The sequence below is a fragment of the Fukomys damarensis genome, unplaced genomic scaffold, assembly GCF_012274545.1.
Source record: "Fukomys damarensis isolate Sample0158 unplaced genomic scaffold, DMR_v1.0_HiC HiC_scaffold_16, whole genome shotgun sequence".
Lineage (NCBI taxonomy): Eukaryota > Metazoa > Chordata > Mammalia > Rodentia > Bathyergidae > Fukomys > Fukomys damarensis.
This window is the reverse complement of record NW_022900928.1, coordinates 132,201,832-132,223,709: the sequence shown is the minus strand read 5'-3', so window position 1 is coordinate 132,223,709 and position 21,878 is coordinate 132,201,832. Positions and strand designations below refer to the sequence as shown.

At 50.6% G+C, this 21,878-nt stretch overlaps 1 protein-coding gene across 8 annotated transcripts in view; it reads right to left on the bottom strand.

Moving 5' to 3' along the window:
* The window catches only part of Agap1 (ArfGAP with GTPase domain, ankyrin repeat and PH domain 1), a 468,989-nt gene that overhangs the window by 277,077 nt on the left and 170,034 nt on the right, over positions 1 to 21,878 (bottom strand). For all 8 annotated transcript variants that reach the window (XM_033764720.1, XM_033764715.1, XM_033764721.1 and 5 more), the window contains 2 exons: positions 3,738 to 3,823; positions 1,471 to 1,612 (listed from right to left, as the gene is read on the bottom strand). In XM_033764720.1, the coding sequence (XP_033620611.1) occupies positions 1,471 to 1,612; positions 3,738 to 3,823 (228 nt within the window). The remainder of the gene's footprint in view (positions 1 to 1,470; positions 1,613 to 3,737; positions 3,824 to 21,878) is intronic.

The window sequence follows — 21,878 nt, the reverse complement described above, 5'->3', positions numbered from 1 at the left end:
AAAAAAAAAAAAAAAAAAAAAAAAAACCCCCAAAAAAAAAAAAAAAAAAAAAAAAAAAATACTCATGATGAATTTCCAGGCCAGCACCTCAAATATGCCAGTGCTTTCACTTGGTGTCCATAGGGGATGGGTCCAGGACTCCTTGGATAACAAGATCCATGGCTGCTCCAGTCCTCACAGAAAATGGCAAAGAGTCTGCATATAACCTTGTGTGTCTCCAATATACCCTAATCCACCTCTGCATTATTTTTGACTCTTAATACAGCCCAAATGCTAAGAACTGTTATCTGATATTGCTTACAGAATAATAAGAAAAAGACCTGTGTGTCTTTAGCATGGATGATTTTTTTTCTTTGGTACCGGGGAATGAACTTGGGTCCTTGCACTTGCAAGGCTGGCCACTGAATCACTGAGCTAAATCCCAGGACCCATGGATGATTTTTTTAAAAAGTTGTCTGAAACTTCAGATTTGGAGCCTATAATAGGCTGAACTGAATGACCTTGTCTCCTGGTGACCAGTAGAGGGCTCTGCAGGCACAAAGACCTTGCTCTCCCACTTTACCTAACCCTGCCTGACCCTTCAGTCATGAGAGCCCGGGGCACAGCTAGCACTGGATTCCCAGGGCTCCATGCCCAACCTGCTAACCGGAGGGTGCAACACTGGGCACCGAGGGCACCGAGGGCACCGCAGATCTGCAAACCCTAAAGCCAGGGCCAAGAGCAGCGCATCAGCAACGACAACAAAGATGAGGGGGTGATGCAATTTTTCTTGACACGATTCTTTAAGCTGCCCCTTTTTCTGACAAATCCATCTTTCTGGGGATGGATGGGGATCTAGGGATGATGGGAGAGGGGAGGGAAAGGAGAAATAAAAAGGATTAAGATGCACTATGTACATGTCCTCAACCACCAGCATCAATATCTTCATTATTTGTGGCAAAAATGTACTAATAACAGAAACAAAAAACGCAAAGCTGTCTTAAAATGTGACTCTAATATTTAGAAATGATCTATGTGACACTTTAGTCAGAGTTCAGTGATGAAAAAGAGAGAGAGAGAATTCAATGGTAAAGAGCAGCGCACCCAGGACCCCAGGATCAGAAACAAGGGCACTGGGCCCAATTCTGTGTGAGGCCATTTTCCTAAGACACCAACCTTAAGCACTGGGGAGGAAAACAAGAACCGTGCCCAGTGCGACACATGCTGAAAACCTACTAGGCGAACAGTGAAATCACAAGACAATGACAAACAGAGCCGTGCCTATATGCCTATCTGCTCTCGCATGTGTCTGCGCCCGTCTGTGTGTTGTGTTTTGCTTCAAAGCTGCTAGGCTGTTCTTCCAGGGAAGTGAATTAAGAAACAGCAGGTGAGCTGGCTGCACGGGTCCTCACTGCTGAACCAGAGGCCTCAGCGGAGTCGCGCACGTGCGTTGGCCTGCCCGGCAGAAGCCCCATCCCAGAGGCCACTCACCCTGGGTCCCCACCAGCACGAGAGGGACCTCGCTGGTGTTCCGGTAGTTGGCCATTCGACTGTAGTAGTGGTAGACGGTCTGGAAGCTGATCTCATCCTCCAGGCTGAAGACGAATATGACAGCGTCCACCCACATGGCAAACTGTGGAGAGAGGGGAGAGGGTGAGGCTGAGTACCCTGGAAGGAGTGTACTAGAGAAGCAGGGGCTGCCCTCGGGGAAAATGAGTCAGCACTCCTCACGGTCAGACGGTGCAGAAACCTGAGGGTCCCAGCTCTGCTCCAGAGCTAGACGGGTGCAGGCAGATCCTGCCCCTCTCCCCCGTGACCCTGGGGCAAGGTCTTGGGGTGCCAGCTTCCCCACCTGCCTACAGGCTGGTCTCAGGGTGACAGGAGGCAGCCCAGGCGCTCCCCAGAAGGAAGGAGAGGAACAAACGGGGGCTGTCTGCCGCAGACCTGGACTGTTTCTCTCTTCCTCCAAGGCCTGAATAATTATAGTGGCCGAAAGGAAGAAAACTGTCACCTCATCATATTCTATTACACGTACTGGGCGTTTTAAGCTATGCAGAAAGAGATGTATGTTGCTGTGGTTATCAGAGAAAAGATCTTCCTCAGAGACAAAATTCTGCTTGTGACACCACACCTGGGTTCTGTCCGCTGGTTTGTGGGGGCTGCGGAAACACCAAGTAACTGGCTTAGATAACAGCACGCAAAGGTAGGTTTTTATTTTTTGAAGCTGGGGGTAGAACCCACGGCCTCACAAATGCTAAGCACATGCTCGGTCACAGAACGACGCCCCAGCACGCCCAGAGTGTCTACATAAAGAGGAAGCCCAGTAACATTCACGGCTGGGTTAACACTACAGGCAACTGTGCCTCGCAGAGCCATGGCTCTGCATCCCTCTGAGTGTTCCTGTCCCCAGGGCCCCAAGGCTGCTCTGAGCAGAGGACTCCCAGTCACGGTCAGGCCTGACCCAAGCAGCACAGGGGATCTGTGTCCTGGCCTTGGGCCCTGCGGATGGCACTGCAGGGCTCTAGAGTGGTGCTTCCGCAGGCTCTCCTGCCGTTCCTGTCATGCCCTGCTAAGGCCCCATCTCCCACAGTGCTCCCCATCGGCTCCAGAAGTTGCACGTCCTGGGGAAGGTGGATGTCGAGCCAGGCAACCTCAGTTTCACCGGCTGCCTCGGGGAGCCTGACCAAGAGCCCTTCCTGGGGCAGAGGACTTGGTCGCCACTGTGAGGCCCGAACGCGCAGTGGCACTGCCCGGCACCCGGCTCTCCACTTGCTAGGCAGCTCCCGTGTCTTCCATGTCACAGGCGAGTGTGCCACCCCATCCGTGAGAGGAAGGAAACGCTCCAGCTCGGCCTGAGGTCACGCTGCACCTCGTTACGCCGGCAGCTCAGAGCGTCACTGGACAGTGTCCCTAAGGGACATGGGCTTCTCTGACCATGAGTGGGTACAGCCGGGGAACACAGCGACCACATGGAGTATCCGCGTGGCCTCCCAGTGCACAGAGCATGGAACCCTCTGCACCCCCATGGGGACGCCCTCATGTTTCCCACCTCACACAGAAGAGGTGCTGAGGGTGAAGGCCAAGGCGGGCAGAACCCAGTCTGCATGTAGTCAGGAAATCATGATGCAAGTAAAATAGTAAGTTGGATGAGTAGACAGAAAGTTTCCCACACTCTCGTGTTATTTCCAGGATGTTCATCTTTCTAGAAATCTCTCTTTCTCTGTCTGTCTCTCTCTTTCATTCATTCATGCAGACTGGGGACTGAGCAGAGGCCTTTGTGCTGAGCTGCATCCCCAGTCCTTTACTTTGAGAAAGGATCTCCTGCTCAGGCAGGACTCAAACTGATGATTCTCCTGCCTCAGCCTCCCAGAGAGCTGGGATTACAGGTGTGCACCAGCATGCCTGGCTCTTTCTAGGAATTTTCAAAGAAAGCTCGGTCTGTCGCCAGCTTGTTTTCTGTGGAGGCAAATCTGCTGAGGAGGGCAGCAGGCTCACAGGGATGCCAGGCCCCACCAGCCACAGGAGCAGAAGGAAGGTCAGAGTCCAAATGCCACGCAGCAGACCATCTTCCTTCTGCACAGATCAGGCCAATTAAAGGGAAGAAACAAACAAAAACACACAAAAAATTCTAGATGCTATTTCAATGGAGTTTTCAAATCAGTGCAAACTCGGTTTTTCTTTCCTTCTTAAAAGAAAGAAAAACCAGCCAAGGCGTCCACAGAGCCTTAGAGAAAGGCTGACCAGCATGCAGTACTCACCTGTGCCTCCGGGGGGCCCCCTTCATCTCTGATCAGCAGCAGATAGCTCTGTCCATCCACTACGATCTCCTTCTTGAACCTGCCACCTGCCACACACAAAACACCTGGTTATGGAGGAAAAACAGGGTGGGTGGAGGGCAGACAGACATGGGCTTCGCTTGTGGAAAAATATACCTTAGGTGGCCACCCTGGGGGCCACTGACTGGGCACGCGGGAGTGATTTGCTATGTCTCCTGAATTTGAGAGCAACTGAGCTTGGGGTGGTGAAATGCGATTCGCAGAGCCTGTGCTCGCTTCTGGGGACAAGGCCGGCACTCCTGGCTGGAGAAGCACAGAGTTTTCGCACAGCCTTTATATGTCGGTTTGAAGCCCTCACTGGCGGGAACACAGCACACTGACACTGCCGTGCTCTCGCTGGGTTCACGAATCGGAGACAAATTTTCTGCACCCAATGGCTCCCTAGCCCACAACGTAGGCTCAGAACCTGTATTCTCCTCAAGGGAAACCCAGTCCTGCGGGGAAGACACAGACACCATGAGCGGGGGCCCCGCGGCACGGGCACGGTTAGGGGAGGGTGCCGACTAGACACGGTGTTAGACAGAGCTACTGGCCGGGACAGCGGTGCAGCGGCTGACGGAAAGGCGTAAGTGGCCACGCTGGGTTGGTGAGAACCACCAGGGGCCCTGCTGGACTGTGGGGATGAAGAGAGGTGAGGGGCAGGCCAATCCCAGACGCTGGGCACAGACAAAGCTCCCTCAGGCCTCTGGCTCCGGGTCTGCTCCAGGTCACCCTCCCGGGAGTCTCGGTCCCCTCACGTCTGTCCATTCCTGGCTCTCATGTCCCACTGCTTGGGCAGGCACTTTGCAGAACCCACCAAAAACTCCAAGTAACAACTCAGGGAACAACACTGCCAGGGGCTGTGCATGGGGCCCCCTGCTCCCCAAAGCTGCCTAAGGTGGTACTGGGCCAGTACCATCCTCTCAAGAACACAGAATTTACTGCCTGAGATACAGGAGTCCCAAGGTAGTGTCCAGGGCGCTCCGGAAGGGCTGGCTAGCACGGGCCAGCTAGCACACACACACCACCACCACGCACTCACACATGCTCACGCAGAGCCACTCACGCTCATGCCTACTCTGCAACAGGGAACCAAGCTTGCTTTGTTGAGTACTGGTCTGCTGAATCATAAAACACAAACCCTCCAGTGTTACAATGAAACAGATTCACTCTCGGGTTGGTGGCCCCGTCACTGGGAAGAGGGGTGAGGTCACAGAACAGGGTCAGGCGGAAAGGCAGAGGGGGACACAGCAGGACAGCTAGGACACTTCACTCCTGCCAGACGAGGTACCTGTACTTCTGGTAGGAGAAATAAAAGGGGACGCCAGGTCCCCATGCTGGGTACAAAGGGGATGACACCCCTCCCCTGCATCTGACATCCATCAAGTGAGACAGCCAGAGACTGTCATGCCCACAGGTTCCGACACTGAACCAGCTCTGAACCCTGGGGCTGGCCGGCACCAGCAGTGGCCTCATCCTACCTATTCCCTCTCTCACCACCTCAGTGTCCCCAACTGTAAAATGACAGTGGCACCCCAAGGGCAAGCAGTGAGGTATTCACACAAAGCCCTCTGAACAGTGCCCAGCCCACGGCAGCCCCTGACAGTGCCACCAGCGTTCCTGCTCACAAGTTCTGCAGAGGGCCATGGCTTGGTTTATAAGAGAGGAGGCCTAATATGTAACAGAACTGCTCATGGGAGAAAAATGTGAAGTCCAGACATCCATCAACATGATCTTCCTATTCTTAACTTTTTAAAAAGATGCCGGGAACTTGTCACTTTGGGAGAAGATGAACGGAATTCAACTTTTTAAGAAAAATAACATCTCAAAAGCCAATGTGCCACTCTTGACACTGGGAAGGCCTTTTCTTTTGCACCCGGACGGCTGACATCTGATTACTCAATCTCGTCAGGGTCCTGGGACAGCAACTATAAAGCAGGCACCGGTTTGAACACCTCTCCTGCACTCTCCAGCTTCTAACGAGGTGGATGATGTCACTGTGAAGCCACAGGAAGCCATGCGCTCTGAGGTCCAGGAAGACACTCGGGCTCGAGCTGGCTGCGCATTTCGAAGGTGTTCCCACACCTTCAGGACTGGGCTGGGGTGGGGCCGGCCTGGGCGTCACTGTGCCCACCTCCTTCTGCAGCAGACTCACTCTAGCAGTTAGGGGAAACTGAGGAAGGCCTTCCTTTGGTGCCTCAGAAGCTATAGAGAAAACCTGCACACGCACGGGCTCCTCACGCTGACCGGAGGGAACGACCTGACCTCACGGGGGCCCCCACTCCCTCTCGTCCATGGCGACCTCTGTCCCTCCCCAGGCTCACACTGCCGCTGTAGGCTGGCTGCCTTGGATGTGAGTGACATTCCTTTGCGAATAAGGCCCCTGTGGGTGTAACTAATGTGGGAAACATGGACAGGGACACGGACGCATGCACACCATGTGTCACGTGAAGATGAGGGCAGAGATCTGCAACACCCGAAGGCCGGGAAACTGACAGGACTGGGGAGGCAGGGGACAGTCTCTCTGTGGCAGGAGGAACCAACCCTGCTACTACACATGGACCCTGGACTTCTGTGACTGTCTCGACCAAGCCATCCAGCATGTGGTGTCTTCCTGCAGCCTAGTGGACTAACAGGACCTGCCAACAGGTTACTATCTTCCTGTGTGGACCCCGAGCGTGACCACGTAACTCACACACACATACGAGTGCCACACCCGTCCACATCCCTGGCCCTGGCGTCAGCATGGCAGGCTGACTGGGCACTGGGCTCCAGGACAGGGGCACCCACCTGGACGGCTGAATCAGACCCCTGATGCCCACACCAGCCCCACGCATGTGTCCTTCCTCAGGGAGCGTGCACTGTGTGCACTCCACTGCTGGTGCCAGGGAAAGCTCTGCCCGGCCCCCAACGAAGTCCCAAGGGGAGACAGCGGTGCCCTTGGCAGTGGGCAGGGAGGACCTGGATGGGGGCACGTCATTCACACCAACTTGCTCATGTAGGCAATCAGTGGGCAGTGTCAGCCCCAGGTTCCAATCCCGCCCCATCCCGCCTTGACTACCCAGAGAACTCCAGAGAGCTGCCGAACCGCCCGTGCCTCAGTTTCCTGTCCAGAAAATGGTGGAAATAAGCAGGGCTTGTGTTCCTGTGTTAATAAACACCCCGAGGACCCTGCAGGGGCACACAGGGGCCCCCATCCCTGCTCAGGCCCTCCCCAACTCATCCTCACCGCAGCACACCTGAAAATACCACCACCGTGGCCAGTCAGCAATTCCACCTGCAGTTCTCAGCTGCTCTTCTGCACAAACTGCCTGCCCTGCGCCTATGCTCAATAGGGTCACCGCCACCCAGTGCGGTCCAGACCAGAGGACCCCTCATGATGTGGCTCTAAGCCTGCACCCACACTTACTCCTGGTCTGCCCTCCTATCCTGGACCAGCGCACATGAAGGCCCTGAGCACGGGACCAGACTCTGGGGTCAGATGAGCCTCTCGGGCGGCTTGCATCTTGTTACCAGCGCACATGAAGGCCCTGAGCACGGGACCAGACTCTGGGGTCAGATGAGCCTCTCGGGAGACTTGGCCATCTTGTCCCGGGCATCCTGGTTTCACACCTACGCTCTCACCAGACTGGGTCTCCCGTAAAACAAGGGGGAGAAATGGAGCCTGTCCCAGGGGCCGCCCAAGCTCCCTGCAGAATCAGCAGCCTGGGCTGTCCCAGGCCTTCTGCCTCCCTGGGGAGCCAGACCAGCAGGGACTAGCACCCTGCTCTCCTAGGCGGGCCCCTACCTGAGGGAACCGCACAGCTACTCTCTCATTCATGTCCTCTGACATGTTTGGCGGAGTCACCCAGGAGTGATGCTTCCAGGGAGCCGAATGCTAATCCTGCAGGTGGGAAAGGTCCTAGGAATGCAGCCGGCTCTCCTGGTCTCTCCACCGGGAAGGACCCTCAGGTAGATCACTGTGCTCCCCACTTGGAGGCACGCAGGTAATTATGACTTCTCTTCAGGGTCTTGTGGTTCTAAACACTACACACAGCAACTGGTTTGTTGGGTTTCTCTGGTATTTCATGAGCATCAGTAAATGAAAAGCAAATAGTTATCTGTCATCAACCCAAAGCCTTCCTAGTTAGATGAAATCCAGCCAGCAGCAGAGGACAGTAAGCGGGGTGCTCCTGAGCTGCGGGCTTTGCAGCAAGAGGATGGCAGGCCCCAACCCCACAGACAAGGTGAGCAAAGGAACTTCTGCAATGTGTCTTTTCCAGCTTCCTTGAGCCACTTCAAACATAAAGGAAAAAACCCCAGGCTGAGGCTTCGCTGGCGAGATGGACCTCATTGGTGACCCTGACAGAAATTCTGCGGACCAGAGATATTTGTTTTTCTGGTTTGGGAAAATCTGCATAGACTTCTCCAGTTGAGGATCCATATTCTGAAAATCCAGAATGCTCCCAAATTATAAACTTGCAGGATTATGTGGGTTCTCAAAACGTTCTGGATTTTAGTTACATATTTTCACACCTGGAATGTTCAACCTGCCTTTCAAATTCAAATCTGCTGTCTTATTCCAGTCACTGGATCCTTTTTCCTACCTAAAATTTAGAGGACATAACAAGCAATTATTTTCCTGCTGTCCATTTTCCAGCCCTGCATTCCCAACTGGTATCACAGAGCCCTGTCCACGGCTACTGCTGCGAAGGTTACAGAACATGATGCCCAGATCTTCGCCTGCCGATTATTATGGGATACAAATGGTGCCAGGGCTACTTTATTTCCAAAAAGTCCCTTAGTCTCCCCATGTCCGACCCCCGTCATGGGCACCACTGATACACACCTGCCCGTGCACCTGGCACAGGTGTCGGCAGGGGAGCAGTCCGGAGCTGCAGAGCCCCGGCACCGCTGACCACCCAGGGAACTGGGCTGGGCACCGCTGAGCCCCACCAGAGCAGTGTAGGACCCTGCAGCTCTGACAAAACCTCTAGGAGACAGGGACAGTGTCCCGCCCTGGCTCCCACCACCCCCTCCAAGCTCCACCAAGGGCCGGGGCACATGGACCGCTCAGTGCAAGGCTGGACCTGACACGCTAGACAGAGTTTCTCTGAGCACACTCACCTGCGTGCCAGACTCAGCACACACAGGAGCAGCTTCCTGCCAGACTTCGCTTGAGAAAGTGTTGGCCCCGAGCTCAGTGCAATGGCAAGTCATCAGCTCCCAGCAAACCCGGGAGCCTGGGCCCCTGCCTGGTGTGCCTGATGTGCCAGTGAGCTGGCATCTTACTTCCCCCTGGTAGCCACAAGGGTGTGAGTGCTGAGCCCTACTGTGGCCAAGACACACAGCAGCCATGTTCTGTGCTTGACTTGCACATCAGGAAGAAAAGGGGGCAGGTGTAAAGACATCTTTTCTAAAGTCTTAAAAGTGTTCCTGCACCATCTGGCCATAGCCAATTCTTTTTCCACTGTTACTGCAGTTCATGCTCGGAGAACACAACGATCACCTTCATCGTGGGAAGCTGGGACATGGACAAAACACATCTTAATGCTTTTTACACTCTCTCCCCGTCCCTGGATTTCAGCCAATTCCAAGGTCACTCTTTTGAGCCTCGTGGGCTGCCAGCCACTTCTGAACCCAGGATGCTGGAGGAAGCTGGGTCACTGGGTCCTCCCAGTAACTTGTGCTAAGGCAGGAAGGAGCCCTGTGCAGTGCTGTCACCCCTGGCACAGCCAAGCGAGCCCACACCGAAAGGGGCGCAGGGAGCATCTCATCTACTGGGCCAGCTCTGCTTCAAGCAGAAAAAAAAAAAGAGCAAACTAAATTTTCCTACTGCGCAAAAGATCTGCTGGGAGTAAACACAGCCACAGACGTTTGCCATGTCTGTTTCATCATTTTCGCTAACTGCACTGAAAGCCATTAACGTGTCATCAGCAGTTCCCCAGACAACAGAAGGCGGCGGCCATGACAGTCAGGATTCCGACCCTCGCAGGAGATGCCGCGGCCCTCTTCTCCCTCTACCTCCATCCTCCCTCACGACACCCTGGGACACAAACGCCACTGGAGATGCCCGATGACCAGGCCAAGCTCTGCTGGCAAAGCCGCCACCTGGCAGCAGCTGCAGTAGGGGGACTCAAAGGCAGTAGTTCTGGTTCCACCTCACCACAGATGCTGCAGCTTCAGAACCACCCAGCACAAGAAACACAAAAGCCACTCTGTGCTGTGAGCACAGTATCTCCTTCCCCGCGAGAAATGGGAAGAGGTGTTGTCGGTTGCCTGGCCAGGAGACGGAGAGCCCCAGGGACTGAACCTAGGGCTGTCCTGCTGAGCTCTGGCCACAGCTCTCCTTTTTACATTTTTATTTTGAGACTGAGTCGCTGCCTCAGCTGGGCTAAAACTGGCGAGCGACCCTTCTGCCTCAGTCTCCCAGGGATGGGCTGACGGTCGTACGCCAACAGGCCAGGCCGCAGTTTAGCCTTGGATCCTCTGCCAGTGCTGCTGGTTCTGCACTGGGACAAGGAGGAGAGTGCAGAAGACAAGCACGGTCTGCTCTGGCCATGGTTTGGTTTCTTCCATGCAGACCTTTGAAAATTCCCCAGAAATCTTCCTCGTTGCTCAGCACCATGATTACACAGACAGCAAATCTGTAAATGTTATTTTCTCCCGATTATTTAAGTGGGTGCATGGAAAAAGGCTATGAACCTTTATTGTTTCTCCCCGAGAGAACATGAAACAAACTTAATTGTAAACGTGCCAACTTCCCTCCCACTTATTTGGCTTTTTAAACACTGACCAAAAAAACTACAGTCAGTAATTTAAGACCATTAAGGCTTTGGAAAACTTTTGTATTATGACATTTAAAAGGAATTTTGGATTATGTATTATTTTTACACTGGGTAAAATGTTTTATTGGTAATATTATTACTTTACATAATGTAAAAGGGTCAGATTTTATTTCTCTGGCTATTTTCTTTTAACAACTTACACTGGGAAATCAAAAGTCACTCTGCTAATAATGTCCTAACAGTGAGTAAGGACCGTGTCTCTGGCTGGGACACTCACAAACAGCTGTGAAGGGAGAACTGCCAAGGACTTCCCTTATCCAGACCCAAGGAAAAGAACAGGAGGACAGGAAGGGCAGGAAGTCTGAGGCCAGGTTAGGACGGCACATGGGAAGGCCACCATCCTTTCCTCCTTTCCCAACAGAACAGGGCCTGGAGGGGCAGAAGGGGAACAGGAAAGGAGCACGGCTGTGTGGTGGCCCTGGAAAGGCTGGCACCGGAGCAAGGGACCTTCACTTCCCACTGGGCAGAGGAGGGCAACGAGCCCTGGGTCCTCCTTTCACCCAAAGCCTCAACACCCCCAAATTCCTTCACCCCTAAGTGCACAGGGAAGCAGCCTGAGGTGAGCAGCAGCAAAGGCACCAATGAAAACCCAGGTGACTGGTCCAACCCTCCGGCCAGGGCGTCCACCGTGAGGGCATCTCCACCACAGGAGGTGCAGTGGCGCCAGCGCCCAACAGCCCAGGTCCACTTCCAAATGAGGGAAACACTACCCTGGTCAGCCACGGTGATCTGCCCGCAGCCCCACCAGCATGAACAAGCCTGACCAGCAGGATGCCCGAAAGGGAGTAAAGAGAGGCCCTGTCTCAGCAAAGGATGTCTGGGCAGAGAGGCTCAAGGACAGAAGCACAAGACAAGTGGTAAGGCCAGAAGTTACCCGAGGGAGGGACGGAGGGAGGGAGAAGGGACAGGAAGAGAGCAGACAAAAACAGAGCCAGTGGAGGAGAAAACAAACTCAAAGAGCAGATGGAAATCCCTTCCACAGGCTTCCCACTCCAATGTGACGAAGAACTGGGCATGCAGTGAGGATGGGAGACCCAAACAACGATGTCCAGGAGCCGGGAGACAGAATCAGAAAGTGTGGAGCAGAAGAGGAAAGGCTGGAAGTGGAGAGATGCAGTTCAGCTGAGTAAGATGAGAAAGACAGAGAGTATCTGGGGAGAATTTAATCCGCAGAAGACAGGCAAATGGACCTAACAAAAGGGTAAGTGGGACCACTGACAACTAATCCCTGATGAAAGAACTAGGAGACTGTACGAAGATGAAAGACAAAGGGATTTTCCAGAAACCCAAAAGATCTGAATGTGCAGATCAAAAGAGCCTGTGATACCCTGGAAAAATGCAATGCAGATTCACAACCTTAAATCTGTGCAAATGGAAGAGGGGTAAAATCCTATGCGGATGTGTGGGGCAGGGATGGGGTTCTTAGCAGCTATGCGGCTTCCAGGGAACAGGTTTCAATGCATATGGCAGGACCACTTTTCCGGCAGGCTTCCAGAGAGTGAAGTGCATGCTCTAAGTACTTGCACATATGCACAACTGCTTCTGAAACTGTCTTGCAATAATAACCAGCCCACACTCTCAAGCACGATTCACGTTGAACAAGAGGTCAGACAGAGCACAGGGTTGTGCTGTGCTGACCAACACGGGACAGTGCGGAGTCCACCTGCTAAATAAAGGCCCTGTCCTGCCTTTCTGTGCACCTAAAAACTACAGACAAGCATGTGTGGAAGGCATCCAGGCTCCCTGCTGTGACCTAAATCACCTAGTAGTAGGGACAGCACAAGGGACATAGTTCCAGCTGACCCCACGGGGCGTGCTTTAGCAGACTGTGTGCTTAGCATGATGCAAGAGGCTTATATCCAAAACACAAGGAATGAAGCAAGCTGCATTCACTGCTCATCCTGGGATGCTGACGAGTCCTACTATTCCGGATGCTTTAACCTTTGGGATCCACTTAGTTGAAGAGTACTCTGAAGTTACAAGTAGCCTGATTTAAGAAAGAAACAGAGGCCTGTGGTGTAGTTCAGGCATTCCTGACACCAAGTGGACAAAGTGAAAATTAACTGGATGAAAAAGCAGATTTAAAACTGAAACTTGAAGACCCCTGGGTTTTACTTTGCTTTTGAAAAAATGCCTTCACTATTGTCTTCAATAAATGAGTTGTCAGAAATTCACCAGTTGTAATGAAAATATCATTAATGAAATAATGTCAAGCCATAGAGAGTTAAAGTACATTTGAAAACTATACTGCTGCTCAAAGCTGGGAAACTCATATTTGAGGGGAAGGTTCTAGGCCACTAGTTTAATTCAACTTCCTTACATCTTAACTTCCAAGAGCTTTGGGGAAAAGAGAAGTTAGCAACTTGGTACAGAAAACCTATTAAGAGCTCACTCTTCCAAATAATATGTTTAAAAAGTAAAATAAACATTTAAAAGCTTTGGCCAGGTGGTTCAGGTTGGACTCTGCAGGCCAGTGTCCACCATCGATGCCCAACAAAAGCAACTTCACCTTCACTGTTTCCTCAGCTTTACCCTAAAAGCCACTAACGTGGCTGTAACCAAGTCCTGCTTCAAGCCAGAGAATCTCAGCCACCAACCACGAAGAAAGCAGCACGCCAGGCACCATTCTGGGCCCCTGAGACATGGTCCAATGGAGCCCAGAGCATGAAGTTCTGGTGATGGCCCAAAGGCATGGCTTTGAAACCAGGAACAGAACCACAGGGGGGACTCTCTCTGTAGGGAGAAGTTCGTGAGAATCACCTCTTACCTCCCTGGCCAGGGACCCTGCTTGTCACCCTCCACAGGGTACTGGGCAGAAGGCCATGGCCTCCTGTGTGTGGAGCTGCCAGGCTCCAGAGCCTGCTCCAAACTAGAGGCTTTCTGCAAAGCTCCTCGCGGAAGGGAGACCCCCAAATCTCCCAAAGACCACCCTCTAGGGCTTCCTATACCTATTGCTTCTTCCAGAAATGCAGCAGCCACCTTGGCCCCTGTCCACACAGCTGTCTAAAGTGCTTCTCAACCCACCGGCTCCATTCACTGATCCCTAAAATGTGTGGATGCCCTTTCAGGGCAATAGGGAAGAGGACTGGGCGCAGTACCATTTCCAGGACCAACCCGACCCACATCTGCAGGGCAGTGACACTGAGCAGCCATCATGGCCTCTGGAGCCTCAGTTTCCTTGAGGTGAGGGCACAGGTTTTAATAGTACCTGGCTCATCTGGCCACAAGTGCAAGCTCACAGTCAGTGGTCAGCCTCCCTGGGTGTACTCGTGGCTCATAAAAATCAACTAAACACAGATACTCTACAGATGAAGAATTTATCATTTCCAAATAAACACACTTCTGGGAAGATGCAGAAGTGATGAACAGCAGAGAAACAGCCTCCAAGATGTGGAGTCGAACTGGAATATAGCAATGCAAGGAAGAGAAGGAGGGAAGTGGATTCACAGGAATCTGCAAGCATCTGGAGTGAGGACTGAAGCCCAGGAGGAGAGTGAAGAGACCTCGCTGCAAAGGAAGTGGCAAATAGTGCTTACTCCCTGAGCCCTGACTCACTGCAGAGGAGGTGGGATTCGAACCTGCAGATGAACAATGACTACTGGCCACACCAGAGGCCTCCACTGAGAAACACACCAGTAGAATAAAGCAGTGGATACAGCAGAGTGAAGTAGCTGGTGAGTTATTCAGGTTCAGACAACATGCAGCAGAGGGTGACTGGATGGTAGTTCTGAGCCAACTGAGCTCACAACTTAGGAACAGCTGTGGGCTGACTCCATCTAGTGGCTCCTGGTGTCAGTGTAAAGCAGAACAGAGTTCAAGTCAGCAGGAGGTCAAGGAGCTGAGTTCAAGGCTGTAGGAGGCACACAGAGTGTTGCAGAGTGAACAATTTGGGCTCCAGCCTCACAGCCAGAAACCAGTCTGAACTTCAGTGGAACTAAAAGAGCAAGCTTACTGGGATTATCCCCTGCTCTGCTGTAATCTATGGCTGGCTTGCTGAGACAAAACAAAGAAAGAAATAAAAGGAATAAGGATAGGAAAGGAAGTTAAATTATCATTATTTGTGGATGACAAGATACTCTACATAGAAGACCCCCAAAACTCCACCAAAAGACTTCTAGGCTTAATAACCAAATCCAGTAGCATAGCTGGATGCAAAAGCAATATTCAAAAATCAATAGCATTCCTGTACACAAATAAACTGAGAGAAATAAGGAAAACACCACCTTTCACAATAGCATCCAAAAATAATGAAATACCTAGGAAATCAATCTAACAAAGGAAGTAAAAGACCTTTACAATGAAAACAACAATACTCTGAAAAAGGAGATCAAAGAGGATATTAGAAAATGGGAAAATATCCCTTGTTCTTGGGTAGGAAGAACCAATACAGTGAAAATGGCCATACTTCTGAAACTGTTATACAGACTTAATGCAATCCTGATCAAAATTTCAAAAGCATATCTCACAGAATTAGAGAACACAATTTTAAAATTCATTTGAAACCAGAAGAGGCCTAGAATAGCAAAGGCATTTCTGGGTAACAAAGGCATGGCAGGGGGTATTACAATCCCTGACTTGAAATTATACTACAAATTGGCAAAAAACAAAACAAACAACAACAAAAAAACCTAGACCTGAGGATCAATAGAACAGAGTAGAAGATGCAGAAACAACTCCAAACATAAGCAACCACCTTATCTTTGATGAAGGAGCCAAACACCTTCACTGGAAGAAAGACAGCCTCTTTAATAAGTGGTTCTGGAAAACTGGCTTTCCACATACGGAAGATTAAAACTAGATCCATTATCATTCATCGCTATTATGGTTTGGGTCTTGATGTCCCCCCAAAGCCTCTGGCAGGCATAGGGCATTTTCAGGGGTGGCTGAATAGTGTGTGTGATGCTGAGACTAAGGGTGTGTGATTAGTAAATCAGTCCACTGACTGGTTTGGCACAGGTCTAATACCAACAGTCTGATAAAAGGGGCAGAAAGACAAAGTACTTTGCGTGCTTGGTTTTGTGATCCTCCGCCACTATGAACTGTTGCCCCTGCCATGTGCCACCCTTCCTTGAAGCCAGCCAATACTGGACTGAAACCTCTACAAACTGTGAGCTAAATACCCCCCCCCCGCCTTTATTTGTTTGTTGGTACTGGGGATTGAACTTGGGACCTTGTGCTTGCGAGGCAGGTGGCAAAACCACTGAGCTAAATCCCCAGCCCTTTTCCCCTTTAACTTTGGATGTCAGATAGTTTGTCTGAGCAAGGAGAGAAAGGTAACTAAGACAACCATGCGCTAAACTAAAATTGAAGTGGATCAAAGATCTAAATATTAAAACAGAAACACTAAACCTGGTGGAAGACAGACACTGGTAAAGGCAAAAACTTTGTGAACAAAGTCCTGAAATCAACGACTGGGACCTCCTCTTATTAAAAAGCTTTTGCACAGCAAAAGAAACCACCAACAGAGTCAAGAGACAACCCAAGAGTAGGAAATATTTCTTGCTAGTTGTTCCTCAAAACAAAGGACAATAAAGAACTCAAAAAAATCAGACCTGCCAAATTTAAAGACCTAATCCAAAAACGGGCACCTGAAATGAAGATACTTCTCAGATGAAGTAGAAACTGAATAAATATATGAAAAACTGTTCAACATCACTGGTTATTTGAGAGATGCAAATTAAAACAATGCTGAGATTCCATCTTACCCCAGAAAGAATGGCTACTATGGCGCTTGGGATTTAGCTCAGTGGTGACACCACCTGCCTTGCAAGTGCAAGGACCAGAGTTCAATCCCTGGTACCAAAAAAAAAAAAAAAAAAAAAAAAAAAAAAAAGACTATTATCAAGAAATCAACCAATAACAAATGCTGGCAGGACTGTGGAAAAGGAACCCTTTTCTACTCTTAGTGGGAGTGTAGACTGGTACAACCACTGTGGAAATCAAAGTGGAGATTCCATAAAAAACTAAAACTGGAGGTTCCATATGACCCAGCTTGATGTCTTCTTGACGTCTTCCTGAAAGAATTAAAAGCATCCTATCACAGCAATATATGCACACCCATGTTTACAGCAGCACAGTTTGTAATAGCTAAATCTTGCATACAGCCCAAATGCCCATCAACTGATAAATGGTTAAGGATGTTTTTTAATACAATGAAGTACTATTCTAACATAAAGAAGGATGAGCTTCAGACATTTCTAGCTAAATGGATGGACCTTGAGACCGTACTCTTAAGTGAGATAAATCAGACAAACGTTTAAGTACTGCATTGTTTCTCTGGTGAGAGAAACTGAAAGTGGAAATAAGGACCAAAATGTAGAGCAGATATTGGGAATTGGGAAGAAAATGTTCAACTGGGAAGGAGAACAAAGAAGCGGGGAGGCAGAAAGGAAAAGAAAGAAAGGAAAAAATTGAAACCCCCCTTTTTTTGTAAATAAGGAGAAGAGGAGTTGAGGGAGGGGAGAAGAATGGGTGGAAAAGAAGCAAATACACCATGTACAGGTACAAATCCCCTAAGATGACTGTTATCATTATGTTTATCTAAAATATAGCAATAAGAAGTAAAAATAAATAAAATGTAATATCAGCCCCCAAACCAAACCAAACAAACAAACAACAACAACAATAACAACACAAAGCAAGCACCAGGGGACAGCTATCCAAACACAAATGCGATGAAGGAAGAACGATTACAAGGACCTTGTAGGTAATGAAAGGTGCTTGTTTTGTTCTCAAATTCCCACCATGAAACCAGGCCTTTCCCCAGGGTGTCATCATTACAGACTTCCTGGAAGATCCAGGTGCTTCCTCTTTTCCTCCAAGTCAAAACAGCTTAGGAAGTAAGCAAGTCTTGGGCAGGTGCTTCTCAAGATGGCTCTAGGGAGAAGATTCTGGAAGAAGTCTCTAGTGACAGCATTTATTCAACCATAGGGCAAGTTTCTTGCCTCCACCCACAGCTTCCAGATAAGTGAGTGATAACATAAAAAAAGGGGATAATCTGCTCAATTTGGTTCTTAATCGAATTTGGCAAGAGTGTTCCCACAGGACTCCTGTCTTCCACTGAAACATGAGGGTGCTGGGCTGTTTTCTCTCCTTGATTTCACCCTGCATTGGTTAATAAAATTTTGGTGGCCTGAATCAGCCCTCATCTAGTATCTCAGAAGCCCTCACCGTGCCGTGCCAGGGAGTAGTGGTCTGGGGGTAGAGTCTGCCCCGGTACAGCTTGCTGTCAAAAGCCAAGGGGAAACAGGAAGTGATCACCGAAGAGGAAGAGCAGGAGCCAGGCAGGTGGGGCTGAGGGAGCGGGGAGGGGAGCCCGTGCAGCCTGTGTCCCCATACCCCAGGGTCACGGGACAATCACCATTTGTCCTATAACGATGGTCCTCAGCCCATCAAATCTACCTTACAAACAAGTAAACTGGGCAGAAAGCCACCCAGCACCTCCACCTTGGGGAGCACCCACACTGTGAATCGAGCTGTCCCGGACGCAGCTTGCGCACTGACCTAAATATACTTACTCATGCACCCTAGGCTCTGAGGGAAAATGTCCTGAGGGTTATTTGCTTGTTCTATTTTTAGCATTTTATACATTTATTTTAAGCACTTATCCAGTTCCAATATATGGGCAAACAGACCCTCAGTCCCTTATAATACACTGTTCTAATCCAGTGCTTTCCTCAAGAAAAGAAATTTGTGTTAAAAAAAAAATAGGCTGTGTTACAGAAACTCTGTCTCTGAGTGTGCAATTCTGGAAAGGAATTAGGGAGGACTGGCTTACATATTTGTTCACATGTAATTCTCTGACTCTAATATGTTTTTGTTTCAGGGAACTTCAAAGGGGGACTTGTTATTAGATGACATGGAAAAAGCAAGAAATCCCATGCAACTTTTCCATCCTACAATGCTCCAGTGACTTGTGTCAGAATCCAACAGTAATAGCAAGATTACTGGAGGGAGACTGGTTCTTGGGACATCTGAGGGGTCCTGGGGCACTCCAAGGCCCATCTGCTCTCCCACCCAGAACTCCTGGCTCAGCCCGGCCCTGCCAGGCCTGGTGCTTCCTCTAGGACCCTCCTGAACCCAGAACACCTTGGACCAAGTGTCAGCTGCCACCAATGCTGACGTGCTGGCAGCCCAAGACCCCTGCCCATGGTGAAATGTGTGTGGACAGCAGAACAGACGCTGGGCTGGCGTACCCCAGGCCATGGAACCACCAGTGTGCCTGATGGGGCACAGGAGTACAGAAGGTCTGGGAGACTGAACTCCAGCAGCTAATGCCTACCATCACCTGAGTCCATTGCAAAGCTTAGGGGTGGTGTGCAGATCCTCCTGTTAGCCCTTGGAAGTCCCTCTCCAAAGCCAGCACTCATGCTAATGACCCCGAGGAGCCTTGAGCCTGGCTTCCTGCCTGTCCACATAATCCCTCTCCCCCAGCAGTCCCCACATGGTGTCCCCTCCTCCACCCCTGGCTGTATGAACAACTGGCACATCAGCCAGCCTGGCCCATTTCCGGAGGATGCTATTCCCCCAAGCTGGGCTGAGTTCTTCACGCTTCTGCCACACCTGTTCAGCCCCAAAACTCCCTTCTCCACACAACCCAAGCCCACCCTTGCTCTCAGTGCCTAGAAGCCAAGACACAGTCTGGACTGCTTTCTGTCAGGAAGCGCCCTCCTCATAGCTATGCAAGCTGTCATCCCAACCAAACTGGCCACTTATTTGGCAACCAAAAAGTCACCGCTGAGTCCCAGCCTGTTCTGTCTGAGGTGTTCGTTAGCTTTTTATTTAACTAAGCAAAACAATGAAACACAGGGCTGAGAAAACAGCAACTGCTGGCCAGATGCACTGCCCCAAGGGTACAGGAACGGAGCAATACCAGCCTCACCCTGTGCTCTTCCGGAGCCCAGATCTCCTTCTTACACAGTACACCCTGGAAGGCTCTGTGGGTGGAGAAAGGATGACATCTTCAGTTGCATCTGGTTTCCATTTCTGGTCTGGGTCAGTCACAGGTGGGGCATTTGGACCTTATGACACTGCCACCTTCTATACATTGAGCAGCTGTGTGTGGCTTAGTCCGTACCAAGACAACATGCACATGCACAGGCACACACCCATGTACAGGCATGCGCACACACCCAGAATGGGCCGAATCCTTCTCAGCTCTACAGCTGGTGCCCACCAGAGCCTCAGTTCTGAGGCCAGTGGCAGCCAGCTTGGCAGGAACATGTGGAGGAGGAGGAGCCAGCACACTTCAGCCCGATCTCAGATTCTTCTCCTGTCCTTCTTATGGGCACTGCACTTAATGCTCCCCAGAAGCATTTTTTCAGCTTCTAGTTCTCCTGCCTGCGTCTGGGCCCTAGGAGATTTCCGCGAGCAAAAATGGGTTTCTATAGTCATACTAACTCCTCGCCTCCTCCTAATGGCGAATCTCCCTGCCCCTGCACACAGCTCTATCCCGGGAAGCCCCCACTCCTCTGCCAGACACACCCACCCTGGCCTCCCTCTTCCCCTTGTCCCACGGCTGCCTCAATGCCACACTCCTGCTTTCCTCTCTGATTACCACAGAAAATCTCTCAGCCCAGAGTGGCTGCCTGACCTAGGGGTGGTGGGTGTGGGTACGTCATGGAGAACAAATGGTTTCTGGGGAGCAATCTTGCCCCTTCACAAGGGCAGGGATGGTGGTCACTGCAGACAATGGGGCAGGGTTACAGAAGAATGGTTTTATGAAAGGACACCCAAAGAGCCAAGAAGGCCCATTTGTCCAAGGCTCTGCTCTCATGGACCAAAAAGGAAAACCCTGCCTGAGAAGTCAGAGGGAAGAGCCTAAGTGGGACCAAAAAGGTCACAGAGACACTGGCCAAAAGTAGCTCTGAGGTGATTTTAAACAGCGCCCAGGTTAGCACAATGGACACCAAGGGGGAACCCGTCACACTGCAGACACAGCTTTCTGATCTCCCACCAGCCCCTTTTCTGGGGTCTGCCTTCTCTCCATTCCTTTCCTGATACTCCTGCTCAAGCTAACAGTTCAACAAAGCTTACCTTACTGCCCCGTCCCAGGACACCGGCCAACTGGAATACTCCCATCAGACCCTGACAATGTTAACTGGCCCACAGAAAAGCATGTGATGCAAATTAGGCCAATCAAAGCTGTCCCATTTGAGAACCACTGAAAACAATATTCAACTTCTCTTCATCAGGTATGAGCACCAAGGATTACAGGGTCAGAGGCGCCCAATGAAGTGCCCCCCACCAAGTGGGGAGGAGAGCTGAGCAGTGCCCATCACAGGCAAGAGATGGGAGAGAGGCTCGTGAACGTGCGTGGATACAAAGTAAAATTTCTCTAGAAAAAAATGACTTGTGATTACAATTGTGCAACTTTCTAGGCCAAGTCTCCTTTTCCCTGTTGAATACTGGTTGTATTACAACTTCTGATTGCTATGAGGTTTTGTAGGGAATCAACAGTTGTGTCGACAGCAAGCCCTGTGCTATTTCTGGGCTGAGGGTAGTGGCATGAAAGGGCACTGGGGCTAGCAGGGGACCTCGACTTTGCCCGGCAGACCCCAGCAAGCAGGGGACTCGGACTCTCATCCGGCCAGCTGTAAGGCACATCCTGAGTTAGTTATTCACACAGAAACTTCTCCTTTGGAGAAGCCACAGGCCCTGTGCCCAGCGCCCGGCTTTCAGTAAGCCCCGATTTCTTGTTGAATTAATGATAAAAACATGGGACAATGTGTTCCGAGTTCCAAACAACCAAGTGAAAGACACATTTTGTCCTGCCAGGTTTGTCAATGCCAAAAACATGACAACTAGACCTCTTCATTCTGGTTTTACAGCCTTTGTTTCTTGTTCAGAATGAAGCAGAGCATGCTTTTCTTCACTGCTTCTCTGAAGTCCTGGTAATGACCTGTATAGCCATCCTTTGTGTTAGACAGTGTGACCTGGTCCTCACACAGCTCCCTGCCACGGGGCAGAGTCTAAGGCTGCACTACAGGCGAAGACAGCGGCAAAGGAAAGGACAGTCCCAGGCTAGGGATCGGGTTAGGGGCCAGAGTCACTGACTGCTACTGTATCCGCTAAATCAACTGACCAGCAAGCTCCCAATCCTCAGGAGTACAAACAACCCTCATTAAAAGGCTATTGTGCCGGGCGTAGAATCCCAGCACTTGGGAGGCTGAAGCAGGAGGATGCTATGAGTTGCAGACCAGCTTGGGCTACATACATAGTGAGACCCTGTCTCAAAAAACCAAAAAAAAAAAAAAAA